Source organism: Leopardus geoffroyi, chromosome D4, assembly GCF_018350155.1.
Source record: "Leopardus geoffroyi isolate Oge1 chromosome D4, O.geoffroyi_Oge1_pat1.0, whole genome shotgun sequence".
In the NCBI taxonomy this organism is placed as follows: domain Eukaryota; kingdom Metazoa; phylum Chordata; class Mammalia; order Carnivora; family Felidae; genus Leopardus; species Leopardus geoffroyi.
The window spans coordinates 56,015,025-56,036,260 of record NC_059342.1 but is presented as its reverse complement, the minus strand read 5'-3'; the positions used below and the strand labels follow the sequence as shown (position 1 = coordinate 56,036,260).

General features: G+C 39.1%; 1 protein-coding gene across 10 annotated transcripts in view; it reads left to right on the top strand.

The window, feature by feature from the left end:
* The window catches only part of UBAP2 (ubiquitin associated protein 2), a 113,407-nt gene that overhangs the window by 61,501 nt on the left and 30,670 nt on the right, over positions 1-21,236 (top strand). For 3 of the 10 annotated variants that reach the window (XM_045467840.1, XM_045467834.1, XM_045467842.1), the window contains 5 exons: positions 1,060-1,114; positions 4,164-4,267; positions 10,503-10,568; positions 15,781-15,836; positions 20,725-20,792. In XM_045467840.1, coding sequence (XP_045323796.1) covers positions 1,060-1,114; positions 4,164-4,267; positions 10,503-10,568; positions 15,781-15,836; positions 20,725-20,792 — 349 coding nt within the window. The remainder of the gene's footprint in view (positions 1-1,059; positions 1,115-4,163; positions 4,268-10,502; positions 10,569-15,780; positions 15,837-20,724; positions 20,793-21,236) is intronic. The other 7 variants (XM_045467838.1, XM_045467836.1, XM_045467843.1 and 4 more) reach the window with 3 other exon arrangements.

Below are 21,236 nucleotides of genomic sequence, written 5' to 3'. Positions count from 1 at the left end.
CTTCTTTGGAGAAATGTCTATTCAGATCCTTTGCCATTTTTGAATTAGGTTCTGTTGTTGAGCTGTAGAAGTTCTTCACACAATCTTGATATTATTCCTTTATCAAATGTATCATGGGCACATATTCTGTGGGTTGCCTTTTTATTCTGCTGATATAGGTGTCTTTTTTTGTTTTGTTTTTAAGTAATCTCTACACCCACCATGGTGGTTGAACTTACAACCCCAAGATCAAGAGTTGCATGCTCTACCGACTCAGCCTGTCAGGTGCCCCATATAGTTGTCTTTTGATGCACAAATCTAACAACTGGTTGTTTGTTTTGTCTGTGCCTTTGGTGTCATATTTAAGAAATCATTACCAAATTCAGTGTTGTGAAGCTTTTGCTCTATATTTTCTTCTGTGAATTGTATAGTTTTAGCTCCTGAATTTAGGTCTTTAGTCCATAGTGGAGGATGTTATGAAAAACTAGAGTCACTGAATAAAATGATCTCTTTTTGCTTGCTCGCTTGCTGCTGCCATTTTGATTATTGACCAAAGTTCTAGTATAAAAAACAGTGTGTAATAGTACCTTCAGCTTACATAGCAGTTTTCCTCTTTCTGGTTCTCATTTGATTTTATAGTAGAAGTTTAAAATGTTACGGTATTTGCAGTAACTGATTTTAAAACATCTAGAATAGGTTTTTTTTTTTTTTTTTTTTTTTAAGTAGGCTCCCTGCCTAGCGCAGAGCTAGAACTCATGACCCTGAGATCAAGAGTTGGTGCTCTACCAACTGTGCCAGCCAGGCAACCCCAGAATAGTTTTTAATATAAGCTGCCTGTGTTAAGTTGCAACATATCACAAGTACTATATAAGCAGAATGAAATCCCTTCTATCCTTTAAAATCAATAACTGTGTAGATAGTTGTTTCAGTAGTGACCAGCAGGTTGGGTGCACCAGATGGGAATGTTGGTGCTGTTAGGAACAGTGATAGTGTTGTTTGGGGTGTGTAGAGAATGCCATTGGTAGAATTATAATTTTGTAGGGTATAAATACTATTTAACAGTACTATTTTCGTTTTCAGGATTTGGACGTGGAAGAGGGAGAGGGGCAGGAAGATTCACAACACATGGCATGGGGTAAGTCTGAGCCATCCTATTTTTATAGTTATTACTCTCTAGGTATTACTCAAGGGTTTTTCTGCCTCTGTCCTGTTCCCAATTTATTTATCCTGGTGAATCAGATGTTAATTATTAAAAAGAGAAAGGGCGCCTGGGTGGCTCAGTCAGTTAAGTGTCTTACTCTTGATTTTGGCTCAGGTCTGGATCTTGTGGTTGTGAGATGGAGACACTGGGGCTGAGAGCTGAGCTGAGTGTGGAGCCTGATTAAAATATTCTTATTCCCTCCCCGCCCCTCTCACCATCTCACCATCTCCCACATCTCTCTCTCTCTCTCTCTCTCTCTCTCTCTCTCTCTCTCTCTGTCTCTCTGTCTCTCTCAAATAAAAACTAAAAAAAATTTTTTAAGTGCCACAAAAAAAGAAAATTGTGAAAAAGTGAAATGCAAATAAAATTGTATTGTAATAGGCTTTCTGTCCTTGGCTTTTTTTTGACATTTTGGATTGAATAATAGTTTGTTGAAGTAGTGGGGTATCCTTTACATCCGTGGCCTCTCCCCATTACATGCCAGTAGCATCCTTTCTCAAGTTGTGACAATCAAAAAAAATCTTCAGGTATTGCCAGATATTACCTGGTGGGGGGGGGGGGGAGGCATAATCACCCCTCGTTGAAAACCACTGCATAAGAGTTAGGTTGATAAATCCAGCAATTGTCTTGAATGGTGAGTTAATGCAATGTTTATATAAAAATGTTAGTATTTTTATTTTATTTTTTTCTGAACAGTGAACATACTATTACTAAACAGGTGATATAATCAATTGTTCATAATTTCCGGTTGTTCTTTTACTTTTTCCTTCTTCTAAAACGTTAGCTCCCCTTTGGGGTGCCTGGGTGGCTCAGTTGATTAAGTGTCCAACTTTATTTCAGGTCATGAACTCACACCTCATGAGTTCAAGCCCTGCATTGGATTCTGTGCTGATAGCTCAGAGTCTGGAGCCTGCTTTGGATTCTGTGTCTCCCTCTCTCTTTGTTCCGCCCCCACTCGCACTCTGTATCACTCTCTTAAAAATAAGATTAAGGGACGCCTGGGTGGCTCAGTCGGTTGAGCGTCCGACTTCGGCTCAGGTCATGATCTTGCAGTCCGTGAGTTCAAGCCCCGCGTCAGGCTCTGTGCTGACTGCTCAGAGCCTGGAGCCTGTTTCCGATTCTGTGTCTCCCTCCCTCTCTGACCCTCCCCCGTTCATGCTCTGTCTCTGTCTCAAAAATAAATAAACGTTAAAAAAAAAAAATTTTTTTTTTAAATAAGATTAAAAAAATTTTTTTTTTCTTTTAAAGCCTTAGCTCCCCTTAGGTTTTTAGGAAAAGTTTTTAAGCTTATAGAAGCCATCTGTATATAGATGACAGTTGAGAAAGGAAGGGAATTGGTTCCAGGAAAACCCTTTTGTCTCTCCTTAGCTCCAGGGTAGCACTGTAGCAGGGGAGGGTCATTGCCTTCAGGTGATACCTCTTGCCATTTCTGTTTCCTGCTTGAGCTCATTGTGGATAAAGGACAGATGGATACACAGGGAGCATATTGGCTGGAATACATACTGTGTGTGCCCAGACCAGCTTTTTAAACTCTTTTGTGGTTTTTTTCAGTTTACATTAAAAAATACTCTTGTGATTCTTTTATTTGTCAGATACCTCAGTAAAGCTGGAAAAAATTTTTAAATTCTATTCTGAAAATTTTAGAGATAGTATTAATTTGGCCCTAGTTAGACTTCTGAATATGGGTGTTTAGAATTTTAACGGAAAAAAAACCTTAATGAAACATTTTCTTTATATTCACTGTTTTTATACAAAAAGGATCTGGATTCTTATTCTGGGAAATAAACACTTAGTGTGTGTTTAAGTCTAGTCTTAGTTTTATTTATTTATTTATTTATTTTTTAACGTTTATTTATTTTTGAGACAGAGAGAGACAGACATGAACGGGGGAGGGTCAGAGAGAGGGAGACACAGAATCCGAAACAGGCTCCAGGCTCCGAGCTGTCAGCACAGAGCCCGACGCGGGGCTCGAACTCACGGACCGCGAGATCGTGACCTGAGCCGAAGTCGGCCGCTCAACCGACTGAGCCACCCAGGCGCCCCTAGTCTTAGTTTTAAGGGAAGTTTTCCATGAGAACCCTTATTCTTCCTAATACAGTTATAGTTGTGTACATCTGCTTTAGGATGTGAAGTGCAGCAACTTAGGGAAATAAGGACATCATACAAGAAAATATGGAAGGTTCCCTAGGCAACCTCTGCTTTTTAGAAAATCTACATCCTGATAGTCAAGAAGAGTTAGCTATAATTAAATAGGGGAAAGATGGTGAAGTTAGGAAAAAAAACATCTTAATGTTTGTTTACCTGTTTTTAAAAAAAATTTTTTTTTTTAATGTTTTATTTATTTTTGAGACAGGGAGAGACAGAGCATGAACAGGGGAGGGTCAGAGAGAGGGAGACACAGAATCTGAAACAGGCTCCAGGCTCTGAGCTGTCAGCACAGAGCCTGACGCGGGGCTCGAACTCACGGACCGCGAGATCGTGACCTGAGCCGAAGTCGGCCGCTTAACCAACTGAGCTACCCAGGCGCCCCTGTTTACCTATTTTTAAAGCTTATTTTGAAAGAGAGTGAGGGAGGGGCACTGCCAGTGAAGACTCCAACTCAGGGTTCAAACTCAGAAACAGTGAGGTCCCCACCTGAGCCAAAATCAGGAGTCAGATGCTTAACCCACTGAGCCACCCAGACGCTGCCCCTATTTACCTGCAGAGGGTAGAGAGAGAGGGAGGAGAATCCCAGGCAGGCTCTCTGCTGACAATGCATAGCCCAAAGCTGTAAGATCATGATCTGAGCCAAATCATCCAGATCTGACCTGAGTCAACTGACCATCTAAGGGGTTCCAGTTGCCCCAGTGTGAATTTTATTATATTGGCTTTTAGAAGGACAGGGTATTTGGGGAGGAAGAAGATGATATATGGTTAATGTTGTGATTTTGGTAATTGTTGCACTTGCTTTAATTCTTTTTTTTTTTCTTTTTTCAAACACAAGGACATTTAATCCTGCGGACTATTCAGATTCTCCATCTATAGATGGGTGTGGGACAAAGCCAATAGTTTGGGAAGCTGCTCAGAATGGTGCAGATGAGGGGACTGGTAAGTGTCTATTGTCAAAGATGTGTTTTAAATGTTTGAGTTCTTAACATACAAAGATGTACTGATGGAGAAGAATGAAAAGCAGGCTGCTGTCCTATCTCTGAGACTATTAGCTGGTTCTTACCTCCAAGGTCTCATTTAAAAATCTCATTGACCATAAGGTATTTGATTTTTCCCTTGTACACTCTGAGGAAGAGGCTTTTATCAATCTGTGTAAGTCAGTACAAATTCACACTCAAATCTCAGTGTGTCAGGGATATATGTAATTTCTTACGGGTAGGTTTGTTACTGAAAAGTATCATTCCTGATGATGGACACAAATTTGGCCAGATAGAGTGGTAGGTGACTAGTAGGTTTGGGCATCAATTGCTTTTGTAGATTTTTTTCTGTATCCTGATGTTTTTGGATTATTTCTTTTTGGAAATTCATGGACAAATACGTGTTAATTGGAGCTTCTAGGATTTGTTCATGATAATACATCATTAACTACTGCAGTTGTATTTATAAAAACATAATTTGGCAATTCATGAATTATAACTGAAAATATAAAAGTGTAGTTCAATAAATAATCTAAAAGCAAACCACCCATATAACACCGATTCTGGTCAAAAAACAGGACTGTGCCATCACCACAGAAACACCATCAATGAACTAGAAATCAAGGATACTATAGAAAGGATCAACAAAAGGTATAAAAATGGTTATTTGAAAACACTAGTAAAATTGATAAGCTTACTGTGAGACTGATCAAAAGAAGGAGAAACAGCATACATAATTGGTTATAGGAATGAGAAAAGGGATATTGATATTAATTATAGTTGTAATTAAAGTATATATTATGTATACTTGATGGTTTAATATAATCACAATTGTAATTAATATCAGGCATTAAAGTATACTTCATGTCAGTAAATTTTGTGCTAACATTTGAAATTACAGACTAATCTCCCTCTTCAACAAAAATGTAGAAATCTTAAGCCAAAATATTAGAAAACCATTCGGTAAGATAGAAAAGAATAAGACATCATGACCATGTTAAATTTATACTTGGTAATCAAGGTTCTTTCACATTAAAAAATCAATCATTTCCCAGATACATATACTCAAGAGAATGGAAGACACGGCTTTACATAAAACCTTGTATACAGATGTTCATAGAGGCATAATTCATAATGGCCGAAATGTAGAAACAAACCAAATGCCTTTCAGTGGATGAATGGAGGAGTAAATTGTTGTGTATCATCCATACAATGGAATATTCATTCTACCATACAAAGGAATGAAGTGCTGATGTATGCTGCAACATGAATGAATCGTAAAAACATGCTGAGAGCCCAAATGTCCATCAACTGATAAATGGATTAAGATGTGGTGTGTGTATATATATGTGTATGTGTGTGTGTATACACACACACACACAGTGGAATGTATGGAATTGAATACTACATGGAGTGTAGTACAATGGAATACTACTTCATGATGAAAAAGTAAAATCTTGCCATTTGCAACAACATGGACGTAACTGGAGGCTGTTATGCTAAGCGCAATGAGACAGATAGGATTTCACTCGTGGAATTTGAGAAAGTTAACAGATGAACATAGGGGAAGGGTCGGAAAAATAAGATAAAAACGGAGGCAAACCATAAGAGACTCTTTTTGTAATTAAATATATATATATGTATATTTTTTTAATATTTAAAAAAAATTTTTTTTTAACGTTTATTTATTTTTGAGACAGAGAGAGGCAGAGCATGAACAGGGGAGGGTCAGAGAGAGAGGGAGACACAGAATCGGAAGCAGGCTCCAGGCTCTGGGCCATCATCAGCCCGGAGCCCGACGCGGGGCTCGAACTCACAGACCGTGAGATCGTGACCTGAGCTGAAGTCGGACGCTTAACCGACTGAGCCACCCAGGCGCCCCATGTAATTAAATATTTTTTAACGTTTATTCATTTTTGAGAGACAGAGACAGAATGTGAGCAGGGGAGGGGCAGAGAGAGAGGGAGACACAGAATCTGAAGCAGGCTCCGGGCTCTGAGCTGTCAGCACAGAGCCCGATGTGGGGCTCAAACCCACAAACCGTGAGGTTAGGACCTGAGCTGAAGTCGGATGCCTTACTGGCTGAACCACCCAGGCACCCCAAACCATACAGAGAACAAACTGAGGGTTGGTGGGGGTGGGTGGTGGTGGTGGTGAGTTAAATGTGTGATGGGTATTAAGGAGGGCACTTTTGGGATGAGCACTGAGTGTCATATATGAGATGAATCACTCCATTCTACTCCTGAAGCTAGGACTGCACTGTATGTTATTAATTAACTAACTTGAAAAAAAAAAAATCATGCTTAATGAAGGAAGTCAGTTATAAAGGATCACATATTTTATAGTATATGATTTCACTTGTAGGAAATGTCCAGATCAGGAAAAAAAAAAAAAAAAAAAAGCAGTAGATTGTTGGTTGCTGAGGGTTGGAAACATTTGGGGAAAAATGGGGAATGACTACTAATGGTTTCAAGATTTCTGCCTGGAATGGGGCGCTTGGCTGGCTCTTTCAGTAGAGCATGTGACTCGATCTCTAGAGTTGTAAGTTTGAGCCACGTGTTGAGTATAGAGATTACTTAAAAATAAAATCTTAAAAATAAAAAGATTTCTTCTTGGAGTGATGAAAATATTTTGGAATAGGGGATGCCTGGATGACTCAGTTGGCTGAGCATCAGACTTCGGTTCAGGTCATGATCTCACAGTTTGTGAGTGGTTTGTGTTGGGCTGGATCCTGCTTCAGATTCTGTGTCTCCGCCTCTCTGCCCCACCCCTGCCTGTGCTCTGTCTCCATCTCTCAAAAATGAATAAATGTTAAAAACAATTTTTTTAAAAATTCTGGAATAGTCATGATTGTTTCATAACATGTGAATATACTAGACATTATTCAAATGTGTACTTTAAGAGGATGGATTGTATGCTTGTGTGAGTTATATCTCAATAACAAAAATAATTATTTATACTTTTAACCGATTAAAGCTTAAAATTCCTTATTAAAGAAATGCATTTGACAAAACCTAACATCCATTTCTGATTTTTTAAAAAACTGGCAAATCTGGAATAGAAAGAAATCTTAGGGGATATCTACAAAACATACAGCAAGCATTACAGTAAATGGTGATGTGTTGAATGTTTTTTCTCTGGAAGGAGGTAAAGGGGCTTCCTCTTACTCTTTCTATATACCAGTGTACTAGAGGTCCTAATCATTGCAATAAGGACTGAAAAAAGTCGAAGGGTTGGAAAGAGTAAAAACCTGTCATTTCTTGAAATGATATAAAAATCTATAGATAAAATATTAAAATTAATAAGGGAGTTTTAAAAGGTGCTAGATAGAAGTTCAATAGATGTATTTCTATAGACCATCAACAGAGAGAAAATGGAAAAAAAAATCTGTAGCCTCAAAAAATTTCAAATGCCTGGCAGTGTAACGATATGCCAGATCATCAGCCTTCTACCTGTGAAAACGTAAAATATAAAATTTTATTTTAAAATATAAAATTGAAGCTCAATCAGTTGAAAGTCGTCTTCTGATTTGGGTTCAAGTTTTTGATCCCACAGTTGTGCCTTGGCTGCACACTGAAGCTGGAGCCTGCAACCTGCTTAAGATTCTCATTCTTTCTTTCTCTCTCCCTGTTGTAAAAAAAAAAAAATTATATATGTGTGTGTATGTGTGTATATGTATATATGTGTGTGTGTATACACACGTATACATATTTATATATGTTTTAAGAAATGAATGGAAAGAATATACCGTATTTATATATTTCATGTCTGGTTGTTGTGAAACTTAGTTTTTACTGACTCTCTTTTGACTTATTAATGGTAGTCTACCTCATGAAAATTTTCCTTGCTGATTTTTTTAAATGTCAGGTTTATTGAGATATGCTTTATATGCAGTAATATTTACCCTTTTGAAGGGCTATAAGTAGGTGAATTCTAACAAATGCATGTAGTTGTGTGACCAACCCTAAAATCAAGACTTTCTGTATGAGCCGTCAACAATTGCAAATAATTAAAAAGGAAAAAAAGGTACCGTTTATAGTTCATACAAAAACATGCGATATTTATATTAAATCTGATAAAGTATGTCTAATATTTGTATGCTGAAAATTATGCAACCTGATGAGAAATACCAAGACCCCAAAATGGAGAGAGAGATACTCAGTACTTATGAACTGAAGATTCAGTATGTTATTAAAAAGTTATATTTTTCCTCAAATTGATGTTTACGTGAAATGTATGTTTAATCAGAATCCTAGCAGATTTTTTTTTTGGTGTAAATTGAAAATTTGATTTAAAAATTTTCATTTTAGGGTGCCTGGGTGGCTCAGTTGGTTAAATGTCCGACTTTGGCTCAGTTCATGATCTTGGCGGTTTGTGAGTTCGCTTGTTTCAGATTCTGTGTCTCCCTCTCTCTCTGCTCCTCCCTGACTCATGCTCTGTTTCCCTCAAATAAATATTTAAAAAATTTTTAAAATTTTTATTTAAAGAAATTTGTATTTTGTTTTAAGTTTTTAAGAAATCTCTACACCTAGGGGTGGGTGCCTGGATGGCTCAGTTGGTTAGGCATCCGACTTGGGCTCAGGTAATGATCTTGTAGTTAATGGATTTGAGCCCCGCGTTGGGCTCTGTGCTGACAGCTCAGAGCATGGAGCCTGCTTCGGATTCTGTCTCCCTCTCTCTCTCTCCAAAATAAAATACGTTAGGGGCTCCTGGGTGGCTCAGTCGGATGAGCGTCCGACTTCGGCCTGGGTCATGATCTCACAGTCTGTGAGTTCGAGCCTCGCGTCAGGCTCTGTGCCGACAGCTCGGAGGCTGGAGCCGGTTTTGGATTCTGTGTCTCCTTCTCTCTGACCCTCCCCCGTTCATGCTCTGCCTCTCTGTCTCAAAAAAATTAAATGTTAAAAAAAAATTAAAAAAAAAAAAACGTAAAAAAATTTTTTTAGAAGTCGTCTCTATACACAGTCTAGAGCTCAAACTTAAAACCCTGAGATCAAAGTTACCTGTGCTTCTGGCTGAGCCAAGCCAGCCAGTCTCCCTGATTTTAAAGTTTTTATAGAAAAGTACAGATACTGGCGTATAACCCATACGAATTTTGAAAAAGATCAACAAAGTTTAGATCATACCCATCTTAAAATTCCAGCCCTTGTTTTTTATTGAAAAGGAAAGAAAACATCCATACAGAAGCCTGCACATGGTATTTTTAAGTGGTTTTATTCATAACTCTTACTGATTTTTAAATCAGGTTTTGAAACAATGTTGAATTCGTTGTTTAACTGTTATTTTTCTTTTTTCTCTCCGCGTCCTCTTCTTTTCCCTTCACCTGTCTTCTGTGGGCTCCTCTCTTTCCCCTTCTTCCCCCGATTCGCATTTAGAGTAGTAGATTCCTTGCTGAAAAACAAGGGAATGTGTTTAATGCAGAATACACTTAAAGGATGTCAGTTGATAAGAGTGCTGGGGCTGTTTCTCTAGGGGCCTCACAGAATGGCATTTTCTTGTTGAAAACATACAGTTCTGCGTGTGGACCTCAACCATAATTATAGGCTCAGAAACATGACTTTTGACAGGATTGTAATCAAATCCATTCTTTAGAGGCAGACCCTCCATTATGGAAAATGGAATGACTGAAGGGTAGTTACAATAATGATTTATAAGTCGAAACATACTAAACATATTTGTAAAACATTGTAATGGTTTTAACAAGTGGGAAGGGAGTTTGGTGAACATGGGGATGAGAACAAGTGTAGTTGATGCAATTGAATGTTCAAAGGCTGTCTGGCTAATAGCATTTATAGTTGAGGTACAGTGGGCTGTCACAGTATTTTCTTTATTTTTATTTTTTTAACGTTAATTCATTTTTGAAAGAGACAGTGGGAGTGGGGGAGGGGCAGAGAGAGGGAGGCACAGAATCCGAAGCAGGCTCCAGGCTCTGAGTTGTCAGCACAGAGCCTGATGTGGGGCTCGAACCCACAAACTGTGAGATCATGACCTGAGCCGAAGTTGGACGCTCAACCAACTGAGTCACTCAGGTGCCCTGGGCTGTCACAGTATTGATTGCAGTACGTTTCCCTCTCCTCGGATGCACAGCCTAGATCAGCTTTGATGCTTTAATTTTGTTAAGTTGCTAAACAGTTTCTCTTCTGATGAATACCTTCATTATTTTGATATGTGAAAACCTTCCATTTTACATTGATCTGCAGAACTGGCATCAAATGCTCATAATGTAGCTCAGGATCTGCCACACAAAAATTCCTATGGACCCAAAGGTATGGTTTTCTTAATTCTTTAGTTAAAAATCTTCGGGGTGGCTGTCTGGCTCAGTTAGTACAACATGCAACTTTTGATCTTGGGGCTGTAAGTTCAAGCTGCCTGTTGGACATAGAACTTAGTTGAAAGAAAAAGAATCTTTTCAAAATGCTTAGTTAAGTAGAATTCATCAAGTGAATATTTGTAAAAACTATATTTTTACACCTGGTTGATTAAATATCAACTTAAATGTTTTTTAATGTTTATTTTTGAGAGAAAAAATGTGAGTGGGGGAGGGGCAGAGAGAGGGGGACAGAGAATCTGAAGCAGGCTCCATGCTGTCAGTGCAAAGCTGGAAGGGGCTGGAACCCAAGCACTATATCATGACGTGAGCTGAAGTCGGGTGATGAACCAACTCAGCCACCCGCGTGCCCCTTAAATACCAACTTTTGATTATGGAATTGTTTTACAGATTGGCCTTCAAGGCAGCACAGATTTTTATCTCGTTTTTCCTACATGGCTACCTTAATGTGCTTTTGATAGAATGCTAACATCAAGTTAAATGCAACATAAAGCATGCACCTCAAATTTATTGTTTTAAGCTGAAAATAAATCAATATCATTCACGTTTTCCCACATTTGAGGTGTAGGTTTATAGGTGAGTAATGGGGAACAAAGTCTTATTGTAAAAGCGTAATATTTCACAATAGTATTAGGATCAGAGCCTGTATTGTTTTACATGTAATGTCTTGTAATTTTTATAGTCTGTATATTTAGGGTGGGTTTTTAGCTTATTTATTTTTGAGAGACAGAGTGAGTGAGCACAAGCAGGGGAGGGGCAGAGAGAGAGGAAGAGAGGATCCCAAGCAGGCTCTGCACTGTCAGCACAGAGCCTGACCCAGGGCTCAATCTTTAGAACTGTGAGATCAAGACCTGAGCTGAAGTCAGAAGCTTAACTGACTGAGCCACCCAGGCACCCTGGCCCTGGTTTCTGATAAGGGATTGCCTCCTCTGTGGTCGGACATAACCACTTGTTGCACTTGGTTGTGACTACGTATATTGTCTTCTTATTAAATGTACTCAAATTCTAACTATAATCTCCATGTCTAAATTTGTGATTATTTTCATAAGACCCTTCTAAGTGTTAGGCCAGTCTCTTTACATATACATATATGAAAGTGTGCTTTAACTGAATACCACTGAATTGGACATTTAAAAATGATCACAATAGTAAATTTTATGAGTATTTTATCACAACAATTTTTGGAAAAATATTTTGTAAACTTATAAGTTTCTTTTTGAGAGAGAGGCACTGTGAGTTGGGGAGGGGCAGAGAGAGAGAGGGCGAGAGAGAATCCCAAGTAGACTGCACCATGAGCGTAGAGCCTGATGTGCCACTAGAACCCATGAAACCGTGAGATCATGACCTGAGCCGAAACCCACAGTTGGATGCTTAACCAGCTGAGCCACCCGGTGCCCCGGTATTTTGTAAATTTCAGGATACTTTTGATATTTTATATAGAGGGTTTTGTAATGCCTCGTCATTGTTTTTCTCCTTTGGAGTATCCCTTCTCAATCTAGATCGATCGACCAATCGATGGATCTTCCCAGCTGTTTTCCAGCTTTCAGGATTTGTTAAGTTTTTATTTATTTTGAGTGAGAGGGAGGGTGGGGGAGGGACAGAGTGAGAGAGAGAGAGAAAATTGCAAGCAGGCTCATAAATGTCATCATGGAGCCCAACACGTGCTTGATCTCTCAGACTGTGAGATCATGACCTTAGCTGAAATCAGGAGTTGGATGTTCAACCGACTGAGCCTTGCCAGCTGCCCTGATTTTTTTTTAACATTTTATTTTAAAGTAATTTCTATATCAAACGTGGAGCTTGAACTTAACCCCGAGATCAAGAGTTGCATGTTCTTCCAATTGACCCAGCCAGCCCCCCCCCCCCAACTTTTAAGAGTTTTGCTATACTTTGTTTTCCCCATAAACTTTCTCTTCCCTTTCTAGCTTTCATTAACTTTTTTTTTGTCCTCCATATTTCCAATTATTAATCAGCTCTGTGTGATTTATTGTTTAAAAATATACACCATGATCACCCACAACATTTTTGTCTTTCCAGTGAAATAGGACTTTGGTATTTAACATCATGCTAAACATGTATTTTTTTTTTTTTTCCAGTTTTTATTTATTTATTTTGAGAGAGTGAAAGCTTGAGCAGGGGAGGGGCAAAGAGAGGAGAAAGTGTTAATGTGAAGCAGGCCCCACACTGCCAGCATGGAGCCTGATGAAGGACTTGAAATCATGAATCCTGAGATCATGACCTGAGCCAAAATCAAGAGGTGGACGGCTGAGCCACCCAGACACCCCAAACATGTAGGCTTTTAACCCAGTATTGGTTTGTTGATGATTGATGATGAAGGGTTTCCGAGAAAAATTCCACCATAAATTGTTTCCTACTAAGAGTCTTAAAGGCCTTGAAGATGAATGTTTTAGGAGTGATTTTCGAGCCTCTGCAGTTGTTTTATTTTTCTTGATTAGAATGCTCCTAAAACTGCTTACGTTGAACGCCAGCTTTTTGTAGGATTCCTTAATCTTTAGAGTACTGTCTCCTATGGTAAATTTGACAGCATGAACGATAGGGTAGGTTGGATCGAGGTAGCACCAGGAACACTGTGTACTGGCTGCCCTTTAAGTTAGTCTCATTGTGAGTTAAAAAATTATTTTAATGTTTATTTTTGAGAGAGAAAGAGTGGGAACGGGGGAGGTGCAGAGAGAGGGGGAGACACAGAATCCAAACGGGCTCCAGGCTCTGAACTATCAGCACAGAGTACGACTCAGGGCTTGAACTCATAGGTCTGGAGATCATGACCTGAGCCAAAGTTGGATGCTTAACCGACCAAGCCACCCAGGCGCCCCTAGTTGTGAGTTTTTAAAACTATATATCTACTTAGAGAAAAGTCTTGATGGAGATCTATTAAAACATTGGGGATTATGTATCAGAGCCTTGAAGAAAATCACATTGCAGAAGGAATATAAGAGTGGAGAGTAGGTAGATGGTTTGCCTTAGGTATATTTAGCTTTGCGTACAGGGTGATCTCTAAGAAGCCTAGGCAGAGGTCTAGAGAACAACTTTGCACTACTGATTTCTGACTGGGACTAATTGCAACTCGTGTTTTTCACTTAAACTAGGACCTCTTCCTAGTTTTAAGAGGCTGTTTGAATTGGGAGTGCATGGGTGGCTCAATCAGTTGCGCTTTCGACTTCGGCTCAGATCATAAGCTCGTGGTTTGTGGGTTCGAGCCTCACATCAGACTCTGTGCTGACAGCTTGGAGCCTGGAGCCTAGAGTCTGCTTTGGATTCTGCTTCTCCCTCTCTCTGTGACCCTTCCCCACTCACACTCTCTTTGTCTCTATCAAAAATAAAAACCTTAAAAAAGTTTTAATTCAATGAGATATTTGGGTCCACTTAAATTCCTAATTGTTTTATGATATTTCTGGAAAAGTTGTGGAAACTATTGAAAGGTATGATGAGTGAACCAGTAGAAAGGATCACACTGTCAGTTCAGAACATTCTGTATTAATGTTTATGATTATTTCAAGGATACATGCAGTTGAGAGGCACAGAAGAACAAACAGTGCCTGTATCCATGTTCTTCCTTCCTTTAATGTATGTGTCCTATGATCCATGATGATAGATGGCGTCTCTCAGTGATGTGTGTAGGGTTCTCACACAGGAGGGAATGTTTTTTAGGTTTGAAATATCTCCTATATAGTAGCATATCTTGGGGGACGTTTTACAGAGCGCCATACTGCATACATTCATCAATTCTATGTTTGTCATAACCAGTCCTAAACAAGGGACATCCACCTGAAAGAATTCCATTAGGAAGGACTCTTTTCATAGGTAACACCTTCTGTAGGGTCGCCTGGGTGGCGCATTCGGTTAGGCGTCCGACTTCAGCCAGGTCACGATCTCGCGGTCCGTGAGTTCGAGCCCCGCGTCAGGCTCTGGGCTGATGGCTCAGAGCCTGGAGCCTGTTTCCGATTCTGTGTCTCCCTCTCTCTCTGCCCCTCCCCCGTTCATGCTCTGTCTTTCTCTGTCCCAAAAATAAATGAACGTTGAAAAAAAAAAAAACACCTTCTGTTTATTCATGAAACAGTTGGTTATTAGGTTATAGACCTAGTTCTAAGGAAGTTAGATCTGGTTACCTGCCCTTTTCTCGATTGTTTTCCCCTTCTTCTCTTCCTTTTGTCCTTTGCATACACAAACCTCATCGTAGGTCAGATGCTCAGCTCATTTCTTCCCTGTTGAAGGAGTGAAAACATGCACAGTCTTACTTCCTGGGGATAGTTATAGTTGATATCTTTGTGTATTTTCTTATGAAATCATTTTCTCTGATTTTTGCACGTATATATTTGCATGTAAGTCAGCATTTCTGAATACAAATGCTTCCCTTTAAATATTTATTCTGTAAGAATTGTTTGAGCAGATCTTCTGCATCTGCTCATCAGGAATTAATATATAGCACCAGAATTTATGTGAGCAGGACTAATGCTCAGCTTTGCTGGAGATCTATTAGGGAACCATAGAAATAATATCTTTTTTAAGTTTATTTATTTTGATAGAGAAAGCATGAGCAGGGGAGGGGCAGAGAGAGAGAGAGAGAGCGCAAGAATTCCAAGTAGGCTCTGCACTCTTAGCGTTGAGCCTGACATGGGTCTCCAACCCAGGACCGTGAGATCATGGCCTGAGCTGAATCCAAGTTGAACACTTTCTACTGAGCCATCCCAGGCACCCCTTTAATATCTTACAAAGAGGATGCATCTATAAATTCAGTAGTTCAGTAATCTACCTGAAATTAAGATCTAGCCAAGCCAGCTTCATAATGAATTTTGCTCTGTTTTAAATGTTACATATCATAAGGGTCTCATGGTTAAATATGTGTATTTGTGCTATGCTCATACTTTATTAATCATGGCAGAATTGCTTGGATATGATCTACACTGAAGCAAAATTAGTGTGAGACTTTGCTTTCAGTTTATGTGGATAGTATCTAGCTAAGTTGAATTTGACTACATGGCATTTTATTGAGAATAGATCAGGAGCTTCATATTAGATTGTAAACTAAATTACTAATAAGATTTATGACACATTTTATACAGTATACGATAGAGAATTAGTTGGAGTGAGATGATATTTGACTTTGTGATGTAAACTATGATTATTGTCAGCAGGGGCCTGGAAGAATTCGGTGGAAGAGTGGACAACAGACGACTGGACTGAAGATGTAAGTATTTAGCATCAGATTAGATCTGTCTTCCTCTTGTTTTCTGGTAAGGGCATGCATTCTTTGAAAAAGCTGGAAACATCTTGTGGTTGCCCATGGCTCTTTTTCAGACATGTGATTATCGTGTTTTTAAGATTTTTAAGAAACTTGGTTTTGATTCAGGTCATGATCTCATGGTTTGTGAGATCCAGTCCTGCTGTAGGGCTCTGTGCTGACAGTGAGGAGCCTGCTTGGAATTCTCCCTCTGCCTCTCTCACTCTGCCCCTCCCCTGCTCATGTTCGCCTGCCTGCCCTGCAGATAGATAGATAGATAGATAGATAGATAGATAGATAGATAGATAGACAGACAGACAGACAGACAGACAGACAGACAGACTGACTGACTGACTGACTGACTAACAAAAAATTGACAAGGTGTTAGGGATGCCTGACTGGCTCAGTCTGAAGAACATGGGACTCTTGAACTGGGGGTCATGAGTTCGGTCCCCATATTGGGTGTAGAGATTACTAAAACATAAACTTAAAAAAGGATCAGGTGTTAAGTAGGCCTAAAAATCATTTTTTAGCTTATCTTTTGTTTTTAGATGTTAAAAAAATTTTTTTTAATGTTTATTTTTTAAAAAAATATATATTTTTTTAACGTTTATTTATTTTTGAGATAGAGACACAGCATGAACGGGGGAGGGGCAGAGAGAGAGGGAGACACAGAATCAGAAGCAGGCTCCAGGCTCTGAGCCATTAGCCCAGAGCCCGACGCAGGGCTCGAACTCACGGACCGCGAGATCGTGACCTGAGCTGAAGTTGGACACCCAACCGACTGAGCCACCCAGGCGCCCTAGTGTTTATTTATTTTTGAGACAGAGAGCGACAGAGCATGAACAGGGGGAGGGTCAGAGAGAGGGAGACACAGAATCTGAAGCAGGCTCCAGGCTCCGAGCTGTCAGCACAGAGCCCGACGTGGGGCTCAAACTCATAGACGGTGGGATCATGACCTGAGCCAAAGTTGGATGCTTAACCGAGTGAGCCACCCAGGCACCCCTGTTTTTAAATTTTTTTAATGTTCATTTATTTTTGAGAGAGAAACAGAGAGCTAGCATGAACAAAGGAGGAGCAGAGAGAGAGGGAGACACAGAATCCAAAGCAGGCTCCAGGTCTGAGCTGTCAGTACAGAACCCAATGCAGAGCTTGAACTCAGGAGCTGTGAGATCATGACCTGAGCCAAAGTCAGACGCTTAACCACCCAGGAGCCCCTGTTTTGTTCTGATAACTATTGCCCTGGCCTGTGAATGTTTATTTTTTATAACATTTTAATTAAAGGAGGTAGTGTTTGGGTCACAGTTGAAATTAACTGATTCTGGTTCTAGGCCCAACCCCTTCTTAAAACTAGACCAGCTTTTTATATTCATTTATTTGATAACCATTTTCGAGTGTACTACACTAGTTCCTCAGTGTTGATCTATAACTCTGGGCTCAGCATAACATGCTCTTTGATAAAAAAAGATTTAATTTTAAAAAATGTAACTGAACTAATAGCCCTATACCATATTTTATATCATTTTTCTGTTTGACCCTCAAGGTCCAGAACATATATGTATGTGATAGACTAGTAGAGCAGACATCATGATGGAGAGTAAAGGCCCTAGAAGTATCGATCTTTAATATAAAGTGACCCAGTCTTTGAAATTGTTGAGATTATTTTTCCCCGTCTTATCATTCTGTACTCACAAGTATATCTTTAAAATTTTATTTATTGATATTTATTTATTTATTTAAGAGTTTACTTATATTATTTTGGCGGGGCGGGGGGGAGGCGGTCAGAGAAAGAGAATCCCAAGCCTGCTCTGTGCTATCAGTGCAGAGCTCCACACGGGGCCTGATACCGATCTAAAAAATTAAAAAAACAGGGGTACCTGCGTGGCTCATTGAGTTGGTTCAGCTCATGATCTCATGGTTCGTGGGCTTGCCCTCGTCAGGTTGTGTGCTGACAGAAGCCTGGAGCCTGCTTCAGATTATGTGTCTCCCTCTCTTTGCCCCTCCCCTGCTCATGCTCGTTTGTGCGCTCGCGTGCTCTCTCTCTCTCTCTCTCTCTCAATATTAAAAAAAAATAATGGTTATTGAAACATGAGTAATCTAAGGTGCCAATCTAAAATTACTTGAATTATTAACCTTTCCCTTCCTTCTCCTTTTTAAAATTTTCTTTTAAGTAAGCTTTGCCCAGCCTGGGGCTCAAAGCTGCATCCACTTTAAATAATTTTTACATATTTCCTTCTAGTCTTTTTCTTTTCCTAAATATTAAATTATGGCTTGTGTCTTTTGAAATCTGAGAATGCTTCCATTTTACATAATACTTTCTTTAAACTATTTTATTTTATTTAAATGTTTATTTATTTTTGAGAGAGAGATACAGAGAATGAGCAGGTGAGGGGCAGAGAGAGGGAGACAAAATCCCCAGCAGGCTCTGTGCTCCCAGCGGGCTGCTGCAGTGTCAGTCATGACCTGAGGTGAAACCAAGAGTTGGATGCTTAACTCACTGAGCCAGACAGATGCACACAAAGATAGTATTTTTATTTTAAAGTAACCTCTACACCGAACATGACGCTTGAACTCATGACCTCAAGATCAAGAGTCACATGTTTTACTGACAGCCAGTCAAGTCCTTTTTTTAAAAAAAAGGAGGAGAAAAGAATTTAATTTTCTGTTTTCTGCCAGGGTCAGATAGGATGTTAGTGATTAATGGTGGTTCTAATTTGATTTGAACTAAAATTTTTATGGCTTTAGATCTTCTCTGTCATTGCATTTCACAGTTATTCCTTTACTGCTTTTCTCTGTGTCTTACAGAATCTTACATGGTAGATAGAGTTGAGGCAAAAATAGATTCCTTGGTACTCTTCAAGATACTACCTTGAAATAGGGTGTAAGTTCTTCTTGTTCAAGCAGTAATCTATTCAGCATTTTTTATTTGTTTTTCTAGAAAATGAACACCTACTGCCTGCTCTGCCCCTATCAGAGTTTTAATTTGTGAGGGCAATCTGATTTTTATCCAGTATTTCAGAGTTCTGAGACATTTAGAGTTAATATGTATTATAGAAGTCTTTGAGAAATATTTCCTGCAGTTACATTATCTCATTATATCAACTTTTTAGCCTTTAAATGCTCATGCCCCACTTTGAAAATGTGAAAAGAGCCTACCTTTCAATAATGTCAGTTAGGGTTTCAAAAAATTTTATCCTGGGTGCCTTAAAACATCAAAAGGTGGAGGGTGCTTCAGTGGCTCAGTTGGTTAAGTATCCTACTCTTGATTTGGGCTCAGGTGATCTCAGGGTTCATGGGTTTTAGCCCCACATTGGGCTCTGCACTGTCAGTGTACAGACTACTTGAGATTCATTCTCTCTGTCTCTCTGTCTCTCTCTCTGCCCCTCCCATGTTCTCTCTCTGAAAAAAAACAAAAAAAAAAAACCACAAAAAATCCCGCAAAACTTCAAATGGCATTTAAACGATACGCATGAATTGAAAATAATTATGTTCAATGAAAAAAGTTAGACAAAAAGATTGTTTGCTTATTTATTTATTTAACATTTTAATTTATTTTTGAGAGACAGAACCCAAGTGGGGAGGTGCAGAGAGAGAAGGAGACAGAATCCAAATCTCAGCTGTCAGCACAGAGCCGGAGGCGGGGCTTGAACTCAAAAACTGTGAGATCATGACCTGAGCAGAAGTCAGACGCTTAAACGACTGAGCCACCCAGGCGCCCCTTATTTATTTTTAAAGTTTATTTATTTTGAGAGAGTAAGAGCAAGAGTGAGAGAAGGGCAGAGAGAGGTAGACAATCCCAAGCAGGCTCCATGCTTTCAACACAGAGCCTGATGTGGGGTTTGGTCTCACAAACCGTGAGATCATGACCTGATCTGGGATCAAGAGTCAGATGGTCAATAGGCTGATCCATCCAGGTGCCACAAGATTGCATGTTTTAAAATTCTAGAAAATGGAACCCTAATCTGTAGTCACAGAAAACACATTGGTGGTTTCCTGGGGACTAAGGTGAGTGGTGGGAAGGATTGATTACATAGGGACAGGAGCAAACTTTTAGGGTAATAAATATGTTCATTGTCATGATTTTGTGATGATTTCATGGGCATATAAATATGACAAAACCCAGTTATTTGCTTTGAATATTTGCAGTTTATTGGATGTGATATACCCCCAATAAAGTTGTTTTTATAAAAACAAGGAAACCTATGACTTAATAAAAAAGAAATACAGATTACTAATAAATGAAATACTAAAACCATCTGTTTGGGGGGAGAAGAAACATCAATTTTTTGCTCTTTCAAACTTTTGGCATTTGTGGTGGTTTTACTGGTGTTTTCATTTTGTATAATGTCAAATAGAATAGCATGACTAGGACTTGAACCCTGGCCTGACTTCATTGTTTCTCTGATGTGAAGTCCTTTTTTCGGGTTTGTCAGTCTAAAAATTACCTTCCCCCTAACAAAATTGTTATGATCACTTGTGTATTTCCTCTGTTTTAGACCACTTTTTGGGTGAAGTGTAATGAGAGTACTGGTGACTAAAAATTGTCAGAAATTTTATGAAAAAAATTTTTTTATCATTTTTATTTACTTTTTTGAGACACAGAGACATTATGAGAGGGGGTGGGGCAGAGAGAGAGGGAAACACAATCTAAAGCAGGCTACCAGCTCTGAGCTGTCAGCCCATAGCCTGACGTGGAGCTTGAACTCAAGAACTGTGAGATCATGACCTGAGCCAAAGTCAGACGCTTAACCGACGAGCCACCCAGGCGCCCCAAAATTGTCAGAAATTGGATACATTTTGGGTTTTATGTTACGTAAAAGAAGAGCAAAGTATTTTTTTATTCGTTTCCATACAGCTTTCTGAAACAAAAGTCTTCACTGCCTCAGCTGTTCCAGCAGAGAATCATGTCACACCTGGGCAAAGGTAAACACTTTTTGTCCCCTTTTGTTTGTTATTCAAAGCATAATTTAAATTTCTTACTCCAGAAATTTGTTTTGGGTCTCAGGTCTCTTTCTGTTTTTTTCCTTTTCTTGAATCTCTTCCTGTTTTTACTATTTTCTTCTGAGAATTTGTTTTATCCTTAACCTTCCTTGTGAACTGACATAGCCTACATCATTATCTACCTAGTTGTATCCACTAATGAATTAAAATAGCAATTATGTGTGTGATTTGTTATCATTTGTGATAGAGATTATATTAAGCCTATTTATGGTGGTTCTTTTTTACTTTGGTAAATGCAGTATATTGTTTGACAGATAAACTTAATACAAAATACCTTTGGTTTTCTGTGTGTAATACCATTTATTTAGGCATTCTCATACTAATTCAAATTTCTCATTTTATGTGGGCTCTTCTATTTCTTTCCTC